Below are 21572 nucleotides of genomic sequence, written 5' to 3' on the forward strand. Positions count from 1 at the left end.
CTCTAACATCACTGAAGATGTTACGTGAGGTGCTGCTAAGGCTGTGTGTCACAAGGATAAGTATGCATTAAATAATGTAATTATCACTTTCACAGAAATAATTTTACAAGTACAGCTTCCAAAGTCTGCCATAATTTAACTTCCTTAAAGCACAATACCCAGGTTACCACTCTCCTATGGCTGGAGGATTAGATTTCTTTTCAGGGTGTGAGAGAAGCAGTGGTGTCCCAATCCACTCCGTCCCTACAGGAAGACAGCAATATAGAGTAATGTAAGGAAAAATAGCAGGAAAACAGTTCCTGCTGTGCTTTTGGCACCGAACAAAAGCAGGAAGTAGGGGGTTGAGTTTATTTTCTTGTGCAAGTTCTGCCTTTTTTAACAACCTACAGCATGGAAGGGGCAGAGAAGGAAAGAGGACAGGGGAGTAGCAGCCTGCCCTAAGGACCTGTAACTTGAGGGGAGCATGCTGTAAAGCTGCTCCAGGAAGACAGTATGGATACTGTCCGTACTTGGCCAAACCTAGGAGTGGCACAGAGTTTGTACTACTCCACTGGAGGGCTGTAGTGAATTTTTAAAGGTAAAGGATCACTTACACCTACTGAACTCAACAGGGAGCATTTAGCTGTGCCTTTGTGGGTCATGTTCTTAGGTACATAGTAAAATCCCATGAGGGTCAACAACATGAAAGCAATTGTATGGTGTCAGACCAAAGGTCTGCCTGGCCAGATGTCAGTGCCAATGGCAGCCAAAAGGAGACACAAGGAAAGATCCCATCAGGCTCAGCTCTCCTGAGCTGGGGGGGACACTAGGGAGAAGGAGGCTTGCCCTGCTCTTTTTCCTTAGCTACCGCAGGGGTGGGTGGAAGGGGCTTACAGCCTCAGCCTGCCTCTCTCAATGAAATCTTTATCTCCTTCTGAATCTTCAGCAATGATGGCACAGCTAACATCCTACAGTTAAATTCTCTAACCCCCTGTTTCTCTAGTAATCCTATTTCAGTAACATACCCAAGGCAAACTCAGATGGGGTCTAATTCCACTTTCAGTAGACATTAATTGGCACCACAACAGAGAACCACCACATCCCCCGCTCCTTTTTCTAATTTAAGAATGGCTAAAGTAAATACTAGTTATGTGAACCACAGTGGAAACAAGGCACAAAACCCCCCACCCAGCAGTAGAGCAAAGCCAACAAATTGAAGATAACACGTTTGTGAACTTTGAATTGTCATGGTAACTAGACAAGCTATAAATTCTCTGGCACCACACTTGGATGTTTTAAGCAAATTGATGTCATTACAACTCTGTGAGTAAGCCTTATGGAATAGGTCTGGTAATAGTGTCTGTTATTACAGCTGCCCATTATCAAACTCTACCAGCTTATTACTTGAGTTGAAATTTGCCATATTAAACACAGCCCCCTCCGGGTTATTAAATACCTCTTTCCTTTCCCTCATTCTCAGAAATGTTTCTATCACCCCAGCCAGAATTTCGCAGACGAGAAGGGCAGATACCTGCCATATCAATTGTCAGCCTGGGTGATTCAGCTGCTTCCTACATCAGGGCAGGGAAAACACATTGCTAAAAAGGCCCTGGCACCATTGGTCTTGAAATAAAGCTGTTATGAGACTAGAACTGCCAGGACCAGACACCTGGTTGTCCAGACGGATGAGATAAGTGAGGGGAACAGGACTGGGACAAACAGAACTTAGGAGCAGAGTCAGCACCTACAGGAAAACCTTCCCCTTTGTAACCTGGAATAGATTAACAACATACCAGCCCAACGCAGGGCTGTCTCCTGCCTTCAGCGCCGGCTGGTGTGTTGAGTGTCGGCACATTAGTGGTGGAACCAGTTTAAGGTGTGGTATGGAAGTGGATGGAAGCTTTTGGCTTCAAGGAAAGCATAAGTCTTAGTACAGCGCAATACAGCAGCAGCTCCCCACCCACCCAGCTTGTCATCTTGAAATTTAGGAATATACAATGAGCTTTCCACATCCCTTTAATGTAACTTTAAAAAAACAAAAATAAAATCAGTCACTCCCATGCTGGGAAATACTGAGATCAAAGCATTTTCCCAGCTGGAGCTTGTGCCCGTGTTACCCCCAAGCCTGTACTACAGCCATGCTATTTCTGCTGGCAGGCCATAGGGGTGGAGGAAGAGGAGCCAGCACCGCGGCGCCTTCCCTCTCAGACAGCGGACACCATGCCATGTTGTGCCACAGCTGCAGTGCTGCTCCGGAAGGAGCTGTTGCCCAGTCTGTGGAGTCGTCTTCTGCATCTTGCATCATTCGGCAGCCACAAGGAATGACCTCACCCGACCAAGGATCGCTCTGAGTCAGACCCCAGCCCCACAGCTGCCCATGGAAGGGTGTAAGGCAGTACAAGGCAGCTGTGAACTTCCTATGCTGAGCTTTACAGCTTGTTTTTTATCCAGAAATGTAGCTGCTTCAGATGACCCCTCACAACACCCCATTCACATATTATCACCAGCCCTTTTGGTAGCTGGGGAACTGAAGCTGAGGTTGAAATCAGAAGTCGGCTGTAGTTTTAAGATGGATACTGTCAGCTGTCCTGTGTCATTTTTTTCCAGGTTATGCAGCATTGTATTACTCTCAGTCAGAACATTTCCCCCCACACTTGCCCGTGGGGGAAACAACACAGAATTAGCCTTGAGGGACTAGCCCAATTTACTCAGCAAAATTACAACTGAAGGGACCGACTGTTTACCTTGCTCCCCTTTGCTCTGTTCACCATCTACCTTCCACTATCTGCAAACGTAGCGGAGATGTTCTGGTACAGCCATCACACGAACTGGTTCATGTGGGCAATGAGCTAGGAGTGCTCTGGGAGCACCTTCTGCCTCAACTGAGGAAGGCGCAGTGCTACAATTTTCATTTGAATTCAAGGCTTTCAATTATTCTATGTGCAGCACACCTTTTGGAGGGATGTCTCTTAGCAGGTCGACGGGTACCATCATTCACCATTTCATATTTATCCAAGAACAGAAAGGCAGTAAGATGAGAAGGTATGAATGAAAATTTCATTTTACAGTCTTTGCTTCTAGGAGGAAGAAGAAAGGATATCATCTGACTTTGCAAAACCAGCAGCTGCACAGTCTGCTTGTACGGATCCTGGGGAAAGGGAAGTGAGAAATAAGCAGAAATCGTTCCCTGTCCTGACCTTCCAGATTTTTCCATTTTATTCTGAACCTTTTTGAGAGGAAGCAGTGTCAAAAGTTATTAAGAAAATGCAAAAACATTAGGACAATCCTTTGACAGTTCTGAAGCTGAGGGAAGCTTATACATCTTTCTCAGCACTGACAAAAAAGATCAGCACAGATGACAAAACTGTTTGAACGTGCAGTAGTACATTTCTGACCTAAACATCAGGCTGTAACTTAATCCCAGTATTGTGAAACTAAAAGCCAAGGCCTGTGACTCAGTGGCCACAACTATTCAAGAAAACATTTACATAGGTTAAATGGTAGGCTGTTCAGGATTATTTTTTTTAATAGACATAAGCATCCTATGAGTCCAGTTCCTTAAGTGCAAAATTGTATTTCATTTGTTTCACACAACATCAGAATACAAGATCTAACACAACACCAGGATTTTCAACTTAAACATTTCCAAAACAGAAAGCAAAGTAAGCATTCAATATTCAATGTTTTTTAACTGAGCTTCTCTGCTTTTTTGTGCTTGTCTCTAACACCCATACTACCTTAATGACATACTGTAAGGCTTTTTGTTAATTAGAAGCTATGTGAATTTCTTCACAGTTACAATACGGTGTTAAGACAGCTGACTGAAAGCATGTTCAGGTTTTTCTTGGTGAAAGACTTCCATTTCAGTGGACTTTAAAGTAGGTCTTGAATGGAATTTTCAGCATAATTTTGAAGTTCTGCTATTCTGACTGTTGTAAAAGTCCCAAAACTGAAGCAGCAATACTAAAGAACCATTAAGAAAAAACATTAATGGGCACATGGGAAAAAAAACCCCAAAAGCTGCAGAGCACTTACAGGTAAACAAAGGCAATTGCAGTATTTTTCTCAGAAGTTAAAAAAAAAAAAAGCACACTCTTCAGTGTTCAGAATTTAAACTGCAGAGTATGTGTTTAAAGTAGCATTTTACACCCCTGAAAATAGGGGATCATTCTGAAGGATTTTCATTTACTGACTGTAATAACTAGGCATTTTACACATAGATGCCACATTCCTCATCCGCATTCTAAACCAGATTTCCCTAACATATGATGCACAGCAAAAGGACACCCTTTTTCAAACCAATATTGCTTGCACATAGTTATTGATGAGCTCTACCCATTTAGAATAGCAAACATCCAATTATTTAACAATATAAATATTGAATACTGAAGTTTTAATCATAAGTATAAAATCTCTATGTAAAACCACATGCTACAGCCCATCTGTACAAAGGCTAGGAAAAAGATTACTTTTTTCTTATAACAAAGTGCTACTGCAGAATCGACTGATTTGTTATGGACATTTCTGAAGAAATACATATCATTTGGCTCAGAGTATTTCCCTACAAAGAATCTAAGTTCTTCTCAGAAGATTACAAAGCAGTTAGTTTCAGGCTGCTCAATGAAAAAAAAAAAAAATCTCTTGCGTTATGGCGATGCAACCAAACAAGTAGGCAAATCATAATTTTCTTTAAACTACTTCCCAGTTTTCACTATTACTTCAAAAGTTTCCATTTACATTTAGTCTACACAGAGCACCATCAGATAGTACCCGTGTTCCAGCTCAGGCAGTTTAAGAGGTTGATGCTCTACCTGTGGTACCTGGCCACTTGAACATTTCTAGTCCATTAGGCTTTAACTCGTCTGGCTTTCTGTCAAATGGATCAGGAATGAACAGCCAGGTTATCTTCTCAGCAGAGAACCCCAACAACATCTTAAATGACTCCAGCTGTAAAGCAGCACTTGTCTGTGACCCCCCCAGGAAGCCCCGTTTTAAATACACTAATCCTGCCCTCTTTTTCCTCCATCAGAGGCATGGGACAGAGTGAAAGGGAGGGAAAACCTCTAAGGCAAGAATCCAAGAGAGGTGCTCAAATTCCACTTGAGCTTTAAAATACCTCTTCCTTTATATAGTAAGGCTACCACATCAGATTTCCCAGACATCCTTTTTTACACCTCGACACTTTCAAGTAGAAAGAAGAGAACTTGTCCATTTATTTGGGATTTCCAGGTATCAGGCAGTCCAGAGTAAGAGCAATACCTGACAGGCTGACACACCTGGAAGCCCAGAACGAGCACTCAGACCAACTGCATGTTCACTGCATCCCTGTGCAGAGACTAGTACATCCAAACTGTGCTGGTTTTACAGCCCACGTGCTGCAGCCTGTGTTCCAGACCCCAGGAAGACAAGTCAGAGCAAAAACAGCGCTGTCCGATATCTGGAACCTGCAGGACAAACAGCCACTGTAATAGTGTCTGGCACAGCCTGGACACATGGGCCCATGCTACTTGTACATACACTTATGTTGTGATATGAAATACAGGAGCCATATATACAAAGTTATAGTTAGGGAAAGATAATGACACCAGGAATGTTCCCAAATATGCCTCCATATGTTGCTGGTCAAGCTCCGATATTCTGCATTACATCACGGTAAATATGACATTCACTCTTATACCTTTAATTTTTCCATATAAAGTATCAGGTATACCTATCTGTATGGCAAAGACAGTATTTTTGAATTGGTCCGTAACACTGCAGTGCATCAAAATCAGATTTTGAGCATTTGTTCGGCAGCTGCTAAATGAAAAAGAAAGTTTTCTGTGGCTGGTGGAAATCGCTTTTGTTTCAGGGCCTCAGAGTTAAGGGTTCGTTTTTCATGGCCATCAGAAGCTTCAGTAAGTGAGGCTAAAGTAGCCAAGATTTCTTTTGTCTTCAGAGAAATATCCTTGAAGAACAGAAAAACAAGCAACCATGAATACTGTATTAGCTATTACAATGTTTTACCATACACTTACTTAAAAAAAAAAAAGAACAAAAAGAAAATAATGATAAATAAATCATTCATTTTAAATAAAGACCCCATTTATTTTAAGGCAAGTTTGCAATGGCTCTTCAGTCTGCTCCTGTGCAATGCTGAATAAAGGGAGCGCAGCCACCCCACAGGCTCCCCTTGCTCACCTAACTCAGCTCTTTTGACTAAGTTGCTCAGTTGCAAAATGTCTAATAATCTATTACATAGGGGAGGAAGTGAAAAAGCATCGTCATAAACATCAGGCTTTATAGTTGAGAAGCCGTATCTCAGTAGGACTTTTCCAAAGGTATTGACAATACTATAGAAAAGGTATTGAGCAAAATACATGCTTTGTAGAATAAAACAGAGGAACTGCTTTTAGTGGAAGTCTTATAATCAATACAATTTCTGAAGTTTCTTCAGCAATGTGGTTAACCAAGAGATAATATAAACCAAGTACGTCATCCTTAAAAACCTGTATCAAGCATAAAAATGCTCATTTGTAAAAAGGCAGAAGGTACAAGAGATCAATTTATTCCCATGGGGAAATCTTCCTCCTACTCCCTGTTCCGGTAAGATTTAGCAACAGAAGTTAACCAGATTTATAAAAAAAAATAAAAAATAATATTAACCTTAATGACTTGGCTGTCCGATTTATCTGGATCTTCTGCAGATTGAACAATTAGTTGTCCAATTTCTTTATGAAGTTTTCCCATTGTCATTGCCTCTGAGTAAGGAAAAAAAAAAAAGCAGCATGTAAAATGACCATTTCTGTGATACTGTCCACCTCCAAAGCAGCCCTAAGCAGATGACAGGAACAGCAAGAGGACATGCACATACAAGCTCTCCTTTCAAACAGCCCCCAATCTCCACGTATTTGGTGCAATGTTTTTCTAAAGACTCATGTGATATCTCTGCATACAGCTGAATGTCTCTTCCATGTAATTGTCTAACATGGATGTTTTGAAATCTCAATTGTACGTTTGTTGGAAGATGAAGCATGTCTTTCCAAATTCCAACTTTTTCCAGGGTCTCAATAAAACTGAAAGACAGAAGCTTACATGCTGGCTTTTCAGAACCTGGATGGAAGAAGATCAAGATTGCTTGACCTACAGTAAAGTTCAGCAATTACTATCAACTCTGGAATAAACAGCCCCTAAATCAAAAATATAAACAGCAACCAACCTTTTACTACAGGAGAAATGGTGATCTCACTATCTGCCAAATTCACATACACATCGTAGAGGTCTGGTCTACTGTTCACTTCAGAATCTATAAATCCAGCAATGTAACCTGGAGAGCAGAATTTTGGCAAGAGTATCAGGCAAGATTAAGATAACCAAACCAAAACCAAGATACTGTGAAAAATTGCACCTTGAAGTCTGTTCTAAGAGTATTTGACTCATTGGATCCAAGAGGTTGCCTGCTTGATATTATCAGTCATTTAATGAGTGTGCCCAGCAGAATGCTCCACTTCTGAGGAGCTTAAAAATCAACTTCTAAAATTGCCTTCAACATGGATGAACCACTAATACTACATGCAGTATAGGAAGGTTATTCAAATTTGAAATTTTAAACTCTCTTCCTACCTTGCTACTAAAATTATTCATTTGCAAATGAATCTACTGAACTTCTACTTCAAAAGAATCTCCACTCAGGAGACCCTTGTCACTGTCTAAGGCAGTATTAGATTGGAACAGAGGAATAAACCCAGCAGATTTCCTTATTTATAGCTTGCCAGGTGAGTAAATTTAAAGCAGCTTTTTTCTGTGGAAGATGTTTAGTGAGCTGAAAGAAGCACTGTTATACACAGTGCTTTATAACACAGCATAAATACTGAAGTTGAGTAGTGTTCTTGCTCATTATTTCATACAGAGAAGCCTCTGACTTGCCACATTATCTGTCATGCTAACCTTTGCATAAACCAAGGGCCTCTTCCTGGATTATGCGTTAAATACTACACATACACAGCAATGCATCACACAGATCAAACTCCTACATGGCTGGTAAAGTCTACCTGTGATTAGGAGCCAGAGACTTCACTGGCAGCAGTCACAATAAAAATCTAGAACATCAGTTAGGAACTTAAAAAATAAATAAATCCTAAAAGTGAAGTTACTAGCTACATGTAGAAGTTAGAAAACTAGTAGCTGAAGTGAGCTGCTTCTGTACAAGAATAAGACTTTCAATCCCTCTGATCAAAAAAGTCTCAAAGCTGCTTTGCATCTGATGTGGATCCACCCAGAAACACCAGATTAACTAGTTATCTTCTAAAATACTTGTTTAGTTGATTTGCCTCTTCTAAAGAAAATAATGTGGTTTAACTTTGAACAATAGCATTAATAGCAAAATAACCACTTTTTTTCCCAAAGAGCACTGATGCAAGACCTTGCAGCAATAGAAAACAGAATTAAATTTTCTTTATAATTTTGATTAATAAATTATCACTACCTGTGCAGGCTTTTAAGGCTTCCACTTCCTCCTCATTTAGATGTACATATGAATGAACAATTGACCAGTCTTGTCGATGCCACACTAAGGCAGGCAAAGTCCTAGGGAAATGAGATTGGCATTTGACACACAGTGGATTTTTACCTATACTAATTAAAGTTTCACAGTACGAAATGCATGTCATAAGAACTAGTAACGACTAGGTCTCACTTGGCATGCATATACAAGAACTACAGAGATTTCTGCTGTAAGTACAAACAGAATTTATCACTATTCTACAGTTAAGTTTCTGAGTTGATGTAACACATGGCTAAAGTCTTAAGAGGGATTTAACAGGATTTCAATAAACTTAAGATTTTTTTTTTCCCCCCTAAAATATCAGCATTTCTCTCAATGAAGGGTCAAGATTTGTTGGACTTTTGGGGGTGGGTGGGGAGGTAGGGATTGACAAAGCACCTGGTAAACTCCTGGATAGCTTCTATTCTAGGATGGTACACTACAATTCTCTTCTTTAACATCAGTGCTGTGTATAGGATAACTGTTTCCATCCCAAACTGAGATACTATATCTAGAAAAGAGGGAGAAAATTATTTTATAGAACATACTGGTATTATAAGTTGTTTTTTGAAGAAGCTTAATAATAACAGCACAGATAATACTGTTAACACTATTTAAGTACACATGAAAACTGGATTGCATTTTATATTGTACAAAAGAAATCAGAACAGAGACTTCTGGTATTAACCTTTGATGGAACCAGCAAGATAAGCCTTCCGAGCATCAAAATCTTTGCTGAGGAAAGACCCATTTTCTTCACTTTGGCAGATCCCCTTCGTAAGGACTGCAATGTAACTCTCCATCATTTTAACTGGACTTCCATGCTTCAAGTAGATTCTGCAGGAAAAGAGTCTAGTATTTTGACTGAAACCAGTACCAGCAGATATGCGAAGAAGCACAGTATCACAAATAGCAATATTATTGGCAAAAATTTTTATTTTGAACACTTGGTTGACGTTTTAAATACTAAACTGGAAGTGTTTCAACATGCACACAAAAATGTTTGTCTTCTAGGATGAAAAGCTACCTTGTATTTTTATTTGAATTTCCTATTTTATGAAAAAGATCAACATTTATCAACATAGAAACATAGCGCAAAGGTGTAAGCAGGTGTCCAGACTAAGAACTCTCTGCAGACTTGGAAGGTACGTGCTTTATAAGTAACTACTACTGTAACACCTGCTATTACATGCAGACCACATCACTAGGTTGTTTTTTTTTTTATTATCCAAGTATCATTAGGCATTCTTCTGTACTCTTTGTTAAATGATGAAAGAAAAATATAAACATGTGTCCTTCATACTCATTTAAAAAACCAACCAACCAACCAAACAACAAAACCCATGCACTTTTAGCTGTATTCCAGACAGCAGAGACACACCATAACCTGTTTTACAGGTTAAGGTACTTCAGGAATAGTGCTGAAGCTCTCAACTACCTGTTTTCCATATCAGCTATGGTAAAAAGCTATGTCACATTTGAAACTCACTTATTATGTTTGGAGGAATCCATCTGAATTTGAAAAGTATTACTTTATAAATCAGCATTAATGAGATCCACAGCCAGTCTAAATATTTCACATATCCATGAAAAAGAACAATTTCAGTTTTTCAGTACCCTGCAAAACTGGTACGCCTGATGGCATTCCCAAGTCAGTGACACAATAACCTCACAATTGCATCCAATTAGCTGCAAAATCTCAGGAAATCCTCTTGGTATGAAGAACCAGAACCCAACTGACTTGGGAACTGAAGGAAAAGCAAAGAAATATGCAGAGAGAGATCATGAGAATGGGAACACGGAGGAAAACGAGTGAACAGGGCAAGGGAAGGAGAAGATGGCAGTCTGGCTGGAAGAAGGGAGAAGACAGACACACAGACCTGGAGAGACAGAGGGCCTTCATTTTCCTAGAGGAAAAGCAAAAAAAGGTCCTGGGTGCTGTGCCTAGTTCAGAGGAGCTGCAGGAAGCATCTGTAGTGGAGATGGTGTGGAGGGATGCAAGTTGTCCACCGTGCACATAACGACCTTTGACTACAGAGCACTGAGCTCTTTGCAGATGTTTACACTTTTTAAAAATATGAAAGAAAAAATAAATGTGTATGGAGGGGATGGTGTGTCTGGAGAAGATACATTAAAACCTACTGGGCACCTGACATTCACCCAACACTTACTGCACAAACTCAAGATAAGAAGCTCAAATCAAGGATTTATATAATCTGATTCAGTTTGTAGAACTGTGTTTCCAGCAGATTGTTAGACCGAATGCAAACACAAAACAATGAAATTTAACCTTTTGCCTTGGCAAGATCAAAACATGCCCACAGCAGTAGCTCTGAACAGTTTTTATACAGACCTACACAGTATTCTAGTGAAGGCTGCATATTTCTCTGGGTTGAAGTCTTTGGCCGTCAGAACAATGGAGAAGTGGGTCACCTGGGCAAGACACATGTACAGAAAAATATACAGTTTATTTAATGACCCCATATGAACAGTCTTTTTCACATTATTAAACTTATTGCAATACTCTGACAAGGTGTTTCAATTAGAAAAAAAACCAAAACAAAACTAACAGATCCAAGTTACTAGCTGCAGAAAAGGCCTGGTTAACAGATTTCTGATATGACTCATTTCCATTGAATCAGATCTAGTACAGACTATCTTTTGCTTAATCTACTCCATAAGAGTTGCTTTCCCTTAATCTCATGAAATTATTTTAAAAGAGAGAAAGGCATTTTTTCTTCCTCACAGCAGGTAGGAAACTTCCAGAATTTGTTGCCAAAGGAGGCTGTGGAAGCAGACAGCATCAACATATTTAGAAAGAGACTGGAAAAAAAAATCACATATAGCAAGCACAAAACCAGAAATACTCTTTAACTTCCTTAACTGAATGACTGTGGGTCAGTATGAGGCTGAAGTCTGCAGGCAATGACCAGGCTCACGTGTCCTCCTTAAATACCATCTGCTACCGCCACTGTCAGAGACAGCACCGGGACACATTATTTTATTTTATTTTATTACACCTTTAAGGTTCATAGGAGATGCGAGCCTGGGGTGAGGAAAGGCAAGCAACATTCTGCTGTGGGCATGCAAAATTACCATGTTATCTTTCTACTTAACAATATAGCATGAAATATGAAAATTGAATAAACAGACAATTTAATGATCATCATAACAGGGAAAGTATAGAAGATACAAACATATTTGCAGTCTTTTGGTTATCAATCAGAAAAGAAAGTACCTATATAACTCAACCTTTTGGATAAAATAAAAGCATCAAGTTCGATACAAACAGGATTTCAGACACCATGAAAGACCTTTTATAGAGCTTTTCTGACCAAAAAAAAAGGAAAAAAAAATTGCTGAACTTGAAATGCAAAGTAACTAGAAATAATGGCATGAAATGGCATCTCCATTTTAATACACAATCTAAATTGGGTAACAAGCACCTTAATCTCTCTGCACCTCCATCCAATATACATCTCAGTGAAAACTTTAGCATGCAGACTGGTAAGACAGCAGGGTAGGAGCTGCATTTGCGAGCACACAAAACCTTGAACCCCTTCCCTTTCTCACAGCACACGATGGGAAAACACTGCTTAAACTACCAGAGGAAGCTCAGCAGAAGTCTCCTCTGCACCCTATCAAAAAAACAATGGGACAAGTCCTACCTTTTTCAAGGCTGGAGAATCTTGAACTTCCACAGTTGTGATGTAGAACCACAACCTTTTGTACTGGCCAAATACAAATGTATGAAGCAATTTATTTTCATCTGTAAGGCAGCACTTTCGCAGCAACAGACTCCTCAGTTCAGCTGTTATGGACGGATAACACCAAACCCACAAAGCATCTCCGTTGGTGTCTTTTTCTATGGTGGAAAGATGTTCACTGTGAGAATGCCAAACAGCAGCAAGGAAGTAAATCGATGGGTTAATCAGGTTTGTTTCCTGGAATCAGATTAAAATTCCACCTTACCCTGACCCTAGACATCCAGTTCTGCCACTATGTAGGACAGCACTTGTGCTACAGGCTTTATTTTTTAAATGTTTATAAATATCCACTTTTGACCTGCTTCACGAGGTCAAAAAAAGCACCAGGAGTTTGAAGACACATTCATATGAGCAAGGTATTAACCAACAAGCACCCAGACCAGCTTATTTATGATCTTCCCTGCTTCTCCTATTTCCGATTTCATAACAAAAACCTCAGAAGCCGTGAATTTAAGACACGTAGGCCGAGCAGCGCTCGCTTAGCTCTGTACCAGGCAGACCGAGACCTCGGCCCTCAGCGAGCGGGCACCCCGGCACAACCCCAGGCTGGCAAGCGCTGGGCCGGGACAGGCCCTGCGGCCGCGGCTCGACAGGGCACGGCTCGGCGGGGCACTACCACCCGGCCCCCTCCCCGCCAGCCCGGCCCTCCCAGCAGACCCCACAGCCCAGCCCCTCGGCGGGGCCGGCAGGGCCCTCACCGATCAGCCCCACGGCCAGCAGCAGCTGCGTCTCCGGCTCTGCCATCTTCCGACCCCAGCCCCGCCGCCTTCCGCCCGCCGCAAGCCCCGCCCCCGCCGGAACCCCGCCCCCAGAGCTGTCCTCACCGCTGGCAGCCATTTAGTAGGCGCTTTTTCAGCTGCCTCTTTTGAAAGGCTATAGGTTTGGAATTTGGGGGTTTTTTTTTGGTTTGTTTGGGTTTTGGGTTTTTTTTAATTTATTGCCTTTATTTTTCGTTTTCTAAGTCCCAGGGCACAATTTTGGTGAAGCGCTATGCAAAAGGAGGCAGCCCTGCCAGCAACTGCCTCCCAAGTCAGAAGCCATACCCCTGAACAAAGACCACACAGGCCTCCCCAGTGCGTGCAAAGGCTGGTTTGTGCCTGAAAGGCAGCCTGAGTAAGGTGAGGAGTAATAAAGCGTAACAGCTACTCCTGAATAACTCCATGCATCCAGAAGTTTATTTGAGAATTAAAAGACTTCAAGCTTGGATGAACAATGGTGCCCAAATACCATCTATGGAAGCCATACTGCACAAATTCCACTAACGGCACAGAGCAGCCACTGATTAGGAAGAAGAAACTTCCAAAATACTGGGGATAACTGCAGGAACATCAGAAGCTGCTAAAGAAAATGTGCAGTCCTGGGAGAGACGCCAGGCCCGTCAAGGATCACGCCTGGCTAGGGAACACATTAAAGGGCGGCCTCTCCTACGATTTTCATAAAGTCATAAAGTTAAAGCTCCAGCTCTGGTGACACGGCACAGGCAGATGCTGGGAAGCTGTCACCCAGGCTGGGCGGTGTCTCTGGCATGCTTTTAAATTAATTTTATGAAGACAAGAAAAGGAGTTGTTCAGCACTATAAATAGCTTAATGAAGACTCTACTGAATGTATAACCATGGTTTGAAACAGAAATGAGGCTGCCAGAGACAGTTCTGAATGCAGATCGTTCTAAAATACCATCATATAAATCAATAGCGTGGCCTGATGGAGAACACTGGGTACAATCAGCTCTCAAAGAGGTAGCAAGGACACAGGACATCGAGAAACACCCAAATGAAGACAGCCTGAAAAAGCAAAGTTTTTTTTTTTTAGTTTCCTCCCTTTTTTTACTCTAGAATGGAGACTCATGCAGTAGAGTGAAAAGGGACCAGTGCTACATGGGTACACTGATGGTGTAGCTTCAATACAGTGACTGTCCCTTTCTTGTTCTTAGTTTTAACTATTTTTTTGTTCAGCAATAAACTGTGATTACAAGCCAGTATTAAAAGTAAATTTTTAAATGTGTTGTATAATGGTTATGAAGCTTTCCGGTGGCCATGCAAAATGGTTAATGTGACTAGTATGCAAAACCAGGCAACAAATACACAGAAAGAAATGTACCAAAACAGAAATTGAAAAGACAAGAACAGGCTGTCTTTAGTCATCATAAACAGACTTCCTCTCCATCTACCTACGTATTTTTTCAAAAATCATACTTAGATAACCTTAAGAAACCGGTGTGAGACAGCCAGGTCTGCAGAGGGTCGCAGCTACAGTCATGATGTTATCAATGATCTAGCTGCAGAGGTGCGCATTTCTGCCGGAAGACTGAAAAGCATAGTGTTCAGTGCCTTACAGGGAAATGTGCTATTCTGGTGTTTACTCTTCCAAAATGCCCTGTTAGTCACACATTCACTTGCTGCTGTTCTAGTTTGTTTGTTGCTGCTGTTATTGGACTTTTGTGTATAATTCACACCCCCTTATACAGGAAAATACATGCTGCCACTAGTAGTTATCATGTGTACACTCATAAATATTGCTATTACTCTTAAGAGGAACGGCTGAATTCCTCTGAAATAGTTTCCCCAAGTTTTTAAGATTAAGAATAGAATCTGCAGCTGAGGACGATGATGTGCACACAGAAGGGCCTTTCTACAAGTTCCTGACTGCCCCACAGTACTATTTCTGAACCGGCTGAACAAGTTGTGAAGAGCAAAGGCTCAGCACACGTGATGACTTCTTTGCCAAAATGTTCTTCTGAGCTGAATTAATTAATGCAAAAGCTTAATTAAGGCTGTTAGCCACAGGGCTTCGTGGGGCTCCACAAGCTGGCTCCCTGACTGGGAGGGCTGCCGCCACCGCTGAGGGTCTGATCAGCCAGGGACTACCCTGAACGGACGGGTATGCGGGGGCTGGCAGCACCCACCCCCGGACAACCCGCTGTGGCCGGTCCCCGCCTCTGTGCAAACCTAGCTGGGTTCCTGCACCGTAACCCCTCCGCCACCGAGCCTCTGCCGGGAGGCCCGGCACAGCACGGGATATCACTTGGGCACTACTGGCGGAAACCAGCCACACCGTTAGCCTGAAGCACGGCTGTCGGCAGGGGGCTCACCGAGCGCCCCGGGGCTCCGGGCTAAGCCACCGGGGCGGACGTTCACCCGCCGGGACTTCCCAGCACCCGTGCGCGGCCTGGCCCGGCCCAAACTCCTCACGATCGCCTCACGGGCCTGCCGCCGCCAACGGCCGCCAACCGCCGCCAACGGCCCCGCCCGCGCGCCGGGAGGGGCTTCCGCTTCCGTAACGTCAGCGCGCGCGGGTGACGGGCTGCCCTCCCTTTCCGGCCTCGCAGGCTGCCTGGCTGGAGCACGGAGCGAGCCCCTGCCGCCGCCGCCCTGTGAGGAGAGGCCGCCGCCATCATGCCGGTGTACTTCCAGCGGCCCGAGAATGCCCTGAAGCGGGCGAACGGTCAGTGCGGGCCGCTCCCCCCACATTCCCCACCGCCGGTTCGCCTCCCGCTCCCCACGGCATGGCGGGCAGCGTGCGCCGCTCCTTTCCCCCTGGCCGCGCCGGGCCGTGCCCGCCCCTAGAGCTCCTCTGCCGGCCTCTCGGTGTGGCGCGGCGCGGGGTCTCGGCCGGCGCCGAGGAGAGGCCGCCTGGGAGCGACGCGGCGCCGTCTTGCCGCGAGGAAATGGCCGAGGCCTGCCGGCGTCGGCCGTGCCGCATGGCGGAGGCGAGGCGCGGGCGGCCGCGGGGAGCGGGCCCGGCCCGGCTCCGCCTCCCTCTCCCCGGCGGGGCCCCCGGCTGCCTGCGGGCGGAGACGGTGGGCAGGCTCTGGGGCCAAGGGGGGGTCGTGGCGATGGGGGCCTGTACTACCGAGGGCAACGGGGCCCGGGCCCCGCGGCGCCTCAGCCACCACTCTGCGCCCGCGGGAGCCGCGGCAAAGGCGCCGCCTTGCCCGCCGCCGGGAAGGGGCTCTCCGCTGGCCGGGGGCTTGGCGTGAGGTGTCCGGCCTGGATCTCACACCTGCTCCGGCATGATTTCAAAACCGGTCTGATCTGGGGCCCTGGTTTTCTATGTGAGCTTCATATTTAGTAATCCCATCCTTCTTGTGACTCTGGTGAGAACGCAAATAATTAAACTCCTTAAATGTTGCACAGGCTGATGCATAAGTTAGCACCTGGAATAGAAACCAAGGAGGGCTGCACTGTAGCTGTCTCTCGCTGGCTGCTGCATATAAAGCTAGACTGGTTATGTTAATCAGCTGTCTCCTTTCAGGCTAAATATATGGGTTTGACACTTCTTTTTTTATAGTATCCTATTTTAAGCACTAAGCAAGACCATTTGGACCATTCATTGTCACAGGGCTGATTGCCAGGTGACACTTAAAGACATCCAAAAATTACAGATGATGTACGGGTCTTGAAATGACAGCTGAAGAGGCTGTGTAGTCTGGGGACTATACATAACTCAATTAATTTGTAGTTTAACAAGAAAATATTAAATACTTCACATCCTCAAGATTTCTAATCTAAAATTTGTTGTAAAAATAATTCCCACAAAGATAAAAGACAAAAAGATGAAAGATAAAATAGTCTTCAATCAACTTCCAAAAATGAAGTTGTATTTTAGCAGTCCTTTTACTGGAAAGATGCACATACCATAGTATATAAACTTGAACTAAATTTCAGAATTCTGGGGTAGAGTAAGTTGTATGTACTTAGTGAGCAAGTCACATTGCTGGAATATTGACCTTAAACTGTTTAAATCTGACATTTTATTGTTGCTTTCCTGGTATTGAAGAGCAGCTTTAAATTCATGTCTCTTGCACTGCTGCAAGTCTACTAAATTCTAATGAACTGAAGGAGTAGAGTTGAACTGAAGGGTTGGAACTGAAGGGAGCGTTCTCTAGACAAATGCTAGCAATCCTGAGTGTTGGTAGAGTGAATGGAAAATGTGATGAGCAATGTCAAGTCTTGCAGACTGCAGGGGCTCAATCTCACCATGTCCAAGTATAATAAAGGGTGAGAAGTTGTACCTAAGGCAGGCTGTATGTCACAGGAAGCAGTTTAATGTTAAGCTGACGTTTCAAATGGGAACATTCAGTGCAGTTTCCAGAGTTTCAGTGTTTGCATGTTATACTTAAGGCTTAAGTGAGCATTTAGGAGCACTTTATACTTCAGCTTCTCAGTGACCTCAACATACATAGAAGATGCCTGGAAATAAGAAAAGCTTGATTGATTGTAAATATGTACAGATATGTAAGAAAGGCTGTTTCTCCTTATAAATGTAGGTCAAAGCCAACCCTTAGCTGTTGTTAATATCTGGCATTGCTTTGTAGTCAAGGATGTAATGCAACTTTTGGGAGTGTGTTATTGTTGCAGACATTGAGTTTGCTCTCTATTAGGGGTATTGGATAACAGATGACATCTTTGTCACCTTCTGTAATGTCATATGTTTTCTCAGATCAAAAACTTAATTTGGGATTTTGGGTTAGCAGTAGATGAGTTGTCAACGTGTATCAGTTCTTGTCCACGCAGAGCTTCAGTTACTGTTTTGGATACCTTTTAGCATTTTAAATGGTATAACAGAAAAAAAGAGAAAAAAATGTATTTCTGTATATTCAGGGGCTAAGGCTTTGCATTTTGTCTGTTACAAATCTTTGTTTCCATAACTTAGAGTTTCTACTGCAAGGCCTGGTGATGCGTGCTGTATTTGACTCTTAAGGTTCGCTTTGTGTGTGCTTTTACTAGTGTCTGTTAAATTAGCCTTAATTGTTTGACTTGCTTGTAAGAACTTGCTTGACCAGAGTTAATTAAAAGTTTCAAAACAATATGAATTAATTTTGTGCTTTGTCCAGTTGGTTATCGACCACTGAGAGTTGTGGTTGGAGTGGCCTGGCATTGTTGCAAGATTAAACTTGCCTTTCAAGTTATTTTCATAAATAAAAAATTGTAAAGCTGAGCAGTAATTGTCTCAAAGCAGCACTAAGATAGAATAACAGTGTAAATTATGGGATGGAGGATAGCTTTATTAAAATTCCCTCGGTGAGTAAAAAAATACTGCTGAATACTGTCACACTGTAACCTTAATTATCTTTAAATGTAACACTATGTTTTTTCTAGAAAGGAACTTGCTCATCTTATGCAAGCTCATTATTTACATAAACTAAGGCCTGACTACATGCTATTGTTGCTCTTAAATTAAACCACGCTGCTTCTAAAATACCATCTTTTAGCCATGTTTAACTTTGATTCTGAGATTCTAAAACTTAGAAGCTTTGTCTGATGTCTGAGCACCTTGAGCAGGCCCTACTTTAATCCTTTCTGCCATTATTTCTTTAGGAATGAAGTGATTACCAAAGTACTTCATGGAAAGTACTGACTCCACCCCTCACCCTTTAAGAATACAGACATTTCCTTTTAGCTGTACTGACTTCTCTTTATCTTTTAAACCTGTTTGCTTCCCATTCTTCAATGTTCTTTGGTCTTGCTTTTCTGCAGGTAAGAGTAGGTTTGGTGCAGGTAGGGCCTGTGTGTGTGCTGGTAGCTGGCAGTGCTGCTTAGGTATTTGCTCGTGGATGGTTTGCTGTATTTTGTACTCAGTAGAATGTGTGGTATGTCATAGGTGGGAGTTGCTGTGATGCTGAGAGATCCTGTTAGTAACAGCAGCTGCTTAGGGAATGATTAAACGGGACATTGGTTTCAGCAGCAAGGCTGGTTTAAAAAATTGGACTGTGGCAGCTTTTAGTTCTATAAGCTGAATCTCTAGACCACTCTGAATTAAAAAAATAAAAAATCCAAACAGCTTTTCTGAGTGAAGTTTCTTTCTTTCTTGGATTGAGGGCAGGACTTTTATTAAGTCAAATTCTCTGGATGGTTTGCATCTTATTGAATGACATTGGTAGGTGCTGTACTACAAGCCTCATGGTGTGTATTCATTGTCCTTCTTGATTAAACTAGCTGGATGTGTATATTTTATTAATATGTATGAAGTTCCCAGTCATGCCTTGATGGATGGAGAGATATCTCTGCTATCCTGAAATTTTCATGTTGATGGAGAGGTCTGCGTTTGCTTGCCAGTTATGTCATTGAAAGACTGCCACTGCAGTCGCATCTGCCAACATTTTTGATATGGCCAGCTAAATAAAACCATCAGTGAACTTTGGTTAGAGTTGATTAAATTCTACGTTGTTAGATTTACGTTGTTAAACACAAAAACATGCATCTTCTGGTTTGTAAGTCTTTTGCTAATTGGATTTTACTTACAGAATTCCTTGAGGTTGGCAAAAAGCAGCCTGCCCTTGATGTTCTCTATGATGTTATGAAAAGTAAAAAACACCGAACATGGCAGAAAATCCACGAGCCGATTATGCTGAAGTACCTGGAACTCTGTGTGGATCTCCGCAAGAGTCATCTGGCAAAAGAAGGACTGTACCAGTACAAGAATATTTGCCAGCAGGTATGGCTTTTGATTTTTTTTTTTAATTTGTAGCAAACATGGTATATGTCAGCTGATATGATCTTAAAAGTAATTGATTGGTCTTGAGTTAGAATTAATTTGCCTTTTAGATGTTCCTGGGTTTGTAGCATTTATGTTTTAAATATTTGCTGCCTGTTGTGGGTGAAAACATCTCCGTATTTTCTGCCTTTGATGTAGGTGAACATCAAATCTTTGGAGGATGTTGTTCGAGCCTATTTAAAATTAGCTGAAGAAAAAACAGAAGCAGCTAAGGAAGAATCCCAGCAGATGGTACTGGACATAGAAGACTTAGATAACATTCAAACTCCAGAAAGGTAGGCTGCCTGTCTTTTAAAATGTAGCAATTCACAGCAGAGTATCCTTATTTTCATGAAGGACACTGGCAGTTCAAAGAACTGAGATATAAAGATGATGGATTTGAAAGGGAATACTAGTGGTGTTCTAGAGGTCCTAAAGGTAGGAAAAAAATAGGAATTTTGCATTGAACAAAATCCACAGTTCAAGTAAAGTATAGCAGTAAAGAATAGAAAACGTAGATACAGTAGGAGCAGTTCTGGGAGTCAGGTCACTGCTTTCCAGGGTCTGCTCAGATCTGCCTCTGTAGTGGTATTGGAGAGTTTACTATTGAAAGCTGCTGATTATCAGTTGATGCATAAATGCTATTAATTATATCAGACCAATTTGATTCCTGTGTGTGATAACCTCCAGTCTTTCTGACCACGTTGTGCATGTACAAACAAAAGGAAATGTTACTTTATACTTGCTTGGGTAACTTATGAGACAATAGAAGAAAGGGCATAAAATGTAAATTCAGAGTGTTATAATTAATTGGATGGATAATGAGAATGTAGAAGGAATGGAAAAATGATCAATAAATATATCTGCTTTAGGTTGTGTATAGACCTTCACTGGCAAGTAGTGCCAGGTTAGGAAGAAACCACTCTTGAGCTCTGCGAGAAATTGCTGTTCTGTGTGGGAGAACTTCCTAATCTGCTCCAGGCAAAAAGTGATATTAGCTCCGATTGCATATTTACGTTCTTCAGGTGAATCTGTTGATTTAGGGAATGCTAATGTTAACTCTGATAGTACAGCTATGTATGTGGTGACATCTGTGGAATAGGGGTGACAAGGCAGAGATGAAGAAATGTTTTAAAGCGTTGCAGCTGAGTTTGGAAGAGGCCATCTGTCCATATCTTTTAAAAAAATAAAAAAGTGTAGGGAATAAATTAAAATTTCTGTAAGTCAAACCAAACTAAAACTTGCAGAAGATATCAAAAGAAATAACAAAAGGATCTTCAGCTGTAAGTGGAGAATACTTGGAAAAATAGTGGTAAAATTCTAAGGAGGTGGGTTGACATTAGCCATCCTAGGTGTGATCTGAAGATTAAAGCAATGCTTTGCTACTGATTTTTGTAAGAATATTGGTTCTGGAATTAAAGAAAGAGATAGGTTTTTAGAGCATGGAAATTACCCTGTGTGAGGTGAACAGAAAAGTTGGCTTTCTCTTCATGGTGGGTGACAGCATAATGTCTGTCCTAGAGTTTTAAAAATATCAGCAGATATTTTGGGTACTGACTCAGATACCCATCTGAGCAACCTATGTGTTTTCTCATCATCCACATGTAGGACTGAGTTGTGATCTGAACAGTTGCTGATGTTATCTTGATCGTAGTAACATTCAGGTCTTTAGTATGAGTTTTGAAGGAAGGAGGTAGTACATGAAGTTAAAAGTAAGATACAATTCAGCCCAGGCTTGCCGAAGGGTAGATGACATCTGATTTTGTTAGAATTTTATTTGATAATTTAATTTTCATTCATCATCTTTAAGCATATTTTTCATGCCAGAATT

General features: G+C 42.1%; 2 protein-coding genes across 6 annotated transcripts in view; one reads left to right on the forward strand and one right to left on the reverse strand.

The window, feature by feature from the left end:
* Positions 1 to 3167: 3167 nt before the first annotated feature.
* Positions 3168 to 13048, reverse strand: DENND10 (DENN domain containing 10). 3 transcript variants are annotated; one of them, XM_054831207.1, is made up of 9 exons: positions 12966 to 13048; positions 12169 to 12365; positions 10854 to 10933; positions 9189 to 9337; positions 8900 to 9011; positions 8444 to 8544; positions 7178 to 7285; positions 6625 to 6719; positions 3168 to 5926 (listed from the first exon to the last, which is right to left on the reverse strand). In XM_054831207.1, the coding sequence occupies exons 1-9, from the start codon at positions 13009 to 13011 to the stop codon at positions 5750 to 5752; spliced, it is 1065 nt and encodes a 354-aa protein (XP_054687182.1). In that variant the 5' UTR covers positions 13012 to 13048; the 3' UTR covers positions 3168 to 5749. The 3 variants fall into 3 exon arrangements, with proteins under 3 accessions (XP_054687182.1, XP_054687183.1, XP_054687184.1); XM_054831208.1 differs by having other exon boundaries at positions 12169 to 12385; XM_054831209.1 differs by lacking the exons at positions 12169 to 12365; positions 12966 to 13048 and having other exon boundaries at positions 10858 to 10933.
* A 2494-nt stretch (positions 13049 to 15542) lies between these two features.
* The window catches only part of EIF3A (eukaryotic translation initiation factor 3 subunit A), a 34141-nt gene continuing 28111 nt past the window's right edge, over positions 15543 to 21572 (forward strand). For all 3 annotated transcript variants that reach the window (XM_054831221.1, XM_054831222.1, XM_054831223.1), the window contains exons 1-3: positions 15543 to 15709; positions 19512 to 19702; positions 19901 to 20037. In XM_054831221.1, coding sequence (XP_054687196.1) covers positions 15661 to 15709; positions 19512 to 19702; positions 19901 to 20037 — 377 coding nt within the window. In that variant the 5' untranslated portion in view covers positions 15543 to 15660. The remainder of the gene's footprint in view (positions 15710 to 19511; positions 19703 to 19900; positions 20038 to 21572) is intronic.

This window comes from Grus americana, chromosome 7, assembly GCF_028858705.1.
Source record: "Grus americana isolate bGruAme1 chromosome 7, bGruAme1.mat, whole genome shotgun sequence".
Taxonomy (NCBI): Eukaryota; Metazoa; Chordata; class Aves; order Gruiformes; family Gruidae; genus Grus; species Grus americana.